The sequence below is a fragment of the Amaranthus tricolor genome, chromosome 13 (assembly GCF_026212465.1).
Source record: "Amaranthus tricolor cultivar Red isolate AtriRed21 chromosome 13, ASM2621246v1, whole genome shotgun sequence".
NCBI classification, from domain to species: domain Eukaryota; kingdom Viridiplantae; phylum Streptophyta; class Magnoliopsida; order Caryophyllales; family Amaranthaceae; genus Amaranthus; species Amaranthus tricolor.
The window spans coordinates 20,540,687-20,544,189 of NC_080059.1; the positions used below are offsets into that span (position 1 = coordinate 20,540,687).

At 28.5% G+C, this 3,503-nt stretch overlaps 1 protein-coding gene across 1 annotated transcript; it reads right to left on the reverse strand.

The window, feature by feature from the left end:
* Positions 1 to 776: 776 nt before the first annotated feature.
* On the reverse strand, positions 777 to 3,078 carry LOC130798996 (protein SOB FIVE-LIKE 5-like). The gene is made up of 4 exons (XM_057662093.1): positions 2,344 to 3,078; positions 1,572 to 1,634; positions 1,376 to 1,457; positions 777 to 1,036 (listed from the first exon to the last, which is right to left on the reverse strand). The coding sequence occupies exons 1-4, from the start codon at positions 2,797 to 2,799 to the stop codon at positions 1,008 to 1,010; spliced, it is 630 nt and encodes a 209-aa protein (XP_057518076.1). The 5' UTR covers positions 2,800 to 3,078; the 3' UTR covers positions 777 to 1,007.
* Between the last annotated feature and the right edge of the window lie 425 nt (positions 3,079 to 3,503).

The following is a 3,503-nucleotide window of genomic DNA, read 5'->3' on the forward strand; positions in this document are numbered from 1 at the left end:
GTTGCGTTCGAAAATTTTATTTTTTTCTCAATTTGAGACTTGTTATGTAATGAGAAATAATTTTGGTAAAAAAGACGTCTTAATTGTACTCGAATTAATAGAGAAAAGGATTAATATTAACAACCTTATTTAATTTCTCTCTTGAGCTTACCTTTCAAGTGGTGGCATGTGGTTACACATTCCTTTTCGTAAAATTGGTGTCAAATCTAATAAAGTATTTCATTAGAATAGGACGAAATATGTTATTAGATCCTTTTATATGAAAACCCTTTAAATTAAACGAATAACATGCAACACAAATCGTTTAATATCTAATATAAATAAATAATAGTATTAAAAAATTCACATATATTATTTTTCCTTACTTTTTATTTTGAAAAGCCATAATGTTCTGTAAACAACTAAGTCAACCACTAATTCCTACTTGCATTGCTTCTTTTCAAAATAATAATACTTTCAAATATATTTTAAAATATTTATTTTAACTTAATTAAATCACTATCAACTTCTTGAATATACCCGAATATACCCTTAATAAACCACATCCAAAATAAAATTTGAGTGCATCTATACTATATATATTTGTGCATAATTTTATTATCTTGGATAAATACTTGTAATTATTGTGTAAGAATAAGGGTTGTTTCCCATTGCATTATAGTAATGTGACAAACAACACTTTTGTGCTGGAAAGAAGGGCATGGGACACCATTAAAAATTTGGTAGAAAGTAATTATAAGAATATACTATCTATATATATATATATATTTGTTCTCATGTTGTTTCCCATTGTATTGACAATATCAGATGAAAAATATACTTAAAAAAGGTTAAAATATATATTAATCATAAAAAAGTTTTAAAAAGGAAAAATATAAAAAAGATAGATATAGTATCCATCTAAGATTTTTTTTTTTTACACCCTTTATTCTCCTTCAAATCCTAACCCATTTCTTCATATTTCCCTCTTTGAGAGAGAACGCTTCAATACCTAAGCTTCTCTATTCTCATTGCCATCCTCCTCCTCTCCGTTTACCTGTCAAATACGACAATAACAATGTCAAAACTTAATCTTAATATATAAAATCGACTAAAATATAAATAAAAAAATCAACCTGTAAGGTAGTTGGAAGGGATGTCTTTTTTATTTGGAAAGTAAGATTGTAGTATTATTCCTCTTATTTTTTATCGTTCTTTTAGAATTTATTTTATTTGTCATAGTTTCATTGAATTCGTCACATTTTTCATACAATGAAATAAAATGAGTAATTTAAATTATATACATTGATATTAATTATATAAATAATATTAATGAAGAACAAAAAAATGTAAGTAATGATGCAGTGACCAATGAGGTAATAGAATTTATTATTACTTGGTTGAGCAGAATTATATGCATCATTTACTTGAGAAGATTGCCAGAAAGCATATTGATTAGTGTATGATGAATTCTCAGCCTGAAAACATTTAAAACAATTCCTAGCATCAGAACGACACATATATTAAATTAATTAATTAATTAAGTACATAAAAAGGAAAACCCAACGTATATAAAGAGAATTTTTTGTTACCTGAAAGAGGGTGGATGACGCACTCTGTGAGAAGCCCATAGAAGAGGGATTATTACCATATATCTGCAGGATTAATTTAGTAAAGCATAATCATTATCCCCATTTTAGAATTATTAAGAGTGCCATGGATAAACGTTACTAACAACTATTAATATTTTTTTTTTCGAATTATTGGGTAGAATTAGAAATAATAAAAGGCAAATAAATTTCGATTTCACACTCTTTTCTTAAAAATACGACATATACTATGTCCAAGACAAGAGTCAATTCTCCAGTAACAACATTCTATTAACTCAACTTCCACTACCACTATTTTTAATGGTTCGGCCAGCATGTTAGTATTTCTAACATAATCAATATTAACCATCTTATACTCTATCTTTGGCGGGACTCATTAGATGATGATGATAGTACTGTCTGACCAAAACAATAATCTATTTGAACAATTTCTATCACGATAAGTTCTAGGCAGATGTACATGACATTTTTACTAGTCTTGTTAGTTATAACAAAATAAAATGTTCAAAACTTATTATTAAAAGTAACATTGGTTAACCAAAACAACATTCTACTCTTATTACTTATAACAAAAAGTTTATTATAAAAAGAAACATTTGTTAACCAAAACAATATTCTATTAATTAACCTCCACTATGACGGATTATAAAGTCAGATATACACAATTTTACCTTATTTTCGTAACATAACGAAAATGTTACTTTCGGTTCAGTTACTTAATTACTAAATGACTATAAATAAAATAATAGGTTACCTGAGAATGGGAAAAAGGAGAACTAGCAGTATCATCAAGAAGAAGATTACTACTACTATAACAGGCGTGATATTGTTGATTATCATCATCATCATCATTATGTTTATTAAAACCCACCTTCTTTTGATCTTTTTTATTGGGTTTCTTCAATCTTTTCTGACTTGTTTTAGAAGATTTCTCAGAATAACAGCTATTCTGATTGCTTCTACTATAATAACGTTGTTGTTCATCATCATTGAATTGGTGCTTACAATGTGGAGGGCCTGAAGATGCATCAGAAACCATTGATAAATCCTGATCATCAATGTCATTAACATCAGAATTAATGATTCTTGTATAATAATTTTGATTTGGGTTATCATTATTTCTTGAAATATACGCTGATTCATCTAAATAAATAGTCCAACCGGATTCACACCCTGTACTCCATTCATCAGAACCACCAATATTATTCATTTTCTTATATTAGAAACTTAGATTTATAAATAAATAATCCCTTTGAAAGAAGGGGGAGAAAAAAGAAGAAAGAAGAGGAGAGGGAATGGGATAGTGCAAAAATGAAAAGAAATAATGAAATGTTGATATAGGATATAATAAGGGTATAGGGAAATTGTGCATTTGTCCTTTACTAAATTTATGTTGATACTCATTTTATCTTCATATGAATGAATCAAAAATGCCAGTTGGCTAATTATCCCTTTTATTTAGAAAGTAAGGTAGGAGAAAAAGAGTGGGTGAGGATTGAGGAATTAAGACTGTTATTGTCAACTAGCTAGTAGGAGAATGATCATAATTCATTATGCATTCCTAATTATTGGAGATGTTATGTAGTATATTTTTATTGTAATTGTTTAGAGTTTGTTTGTGGAGTATTTGGCTAATAGGCTCCCTTTATTACTTGGTTTAACTTGGGAGTTGGGACCTTTGACATTTGATAATATGATATTTGTTTACTAACTTACGGCAATAATGCCAAAGTTTTAAGAGTTGATGTATGCAATAAAGTCAGAGCCATCAATTCAGTATTTTTAAAAATCAGAGTTTGGGGGAGGAAGGTAGCGGCATATCATATCTGTGTCCCCTCCAAGGAGACGGTAAGGATAAATGCGCACACTCAAATTATCTCCCAAAAAGATAGATTCCTACAAAGAGGAGTGAGT

What these genes read in the sequence shown, in the direction of transcription:
- LOC130798996 (XM_057662093.1), bottom strand. Translation starts at nt 2,799, where the DNA reads ATGAATAATATTGGTGGTTCTGATGAATGGAGTACAGGGTGTGAATCC. An exon ending in CTCCTTTTTCCCATTCTCAG is followed by an intron (nt 1,635 to 2,343) that starts GTAACCTATTAT and finishes TTAATCCTGCAG; the next exon opens with ATATATGGTAATAATCCCTC. An exon ending in ATATAATTCTGCTCAACCAA is followed by an intron (nt 1,037 to 1,375) that starts GTAATAATAAAT and finishes CGTATTTGACAG; the next exon opens with GTAAACGGAGAGGAGGAGGA.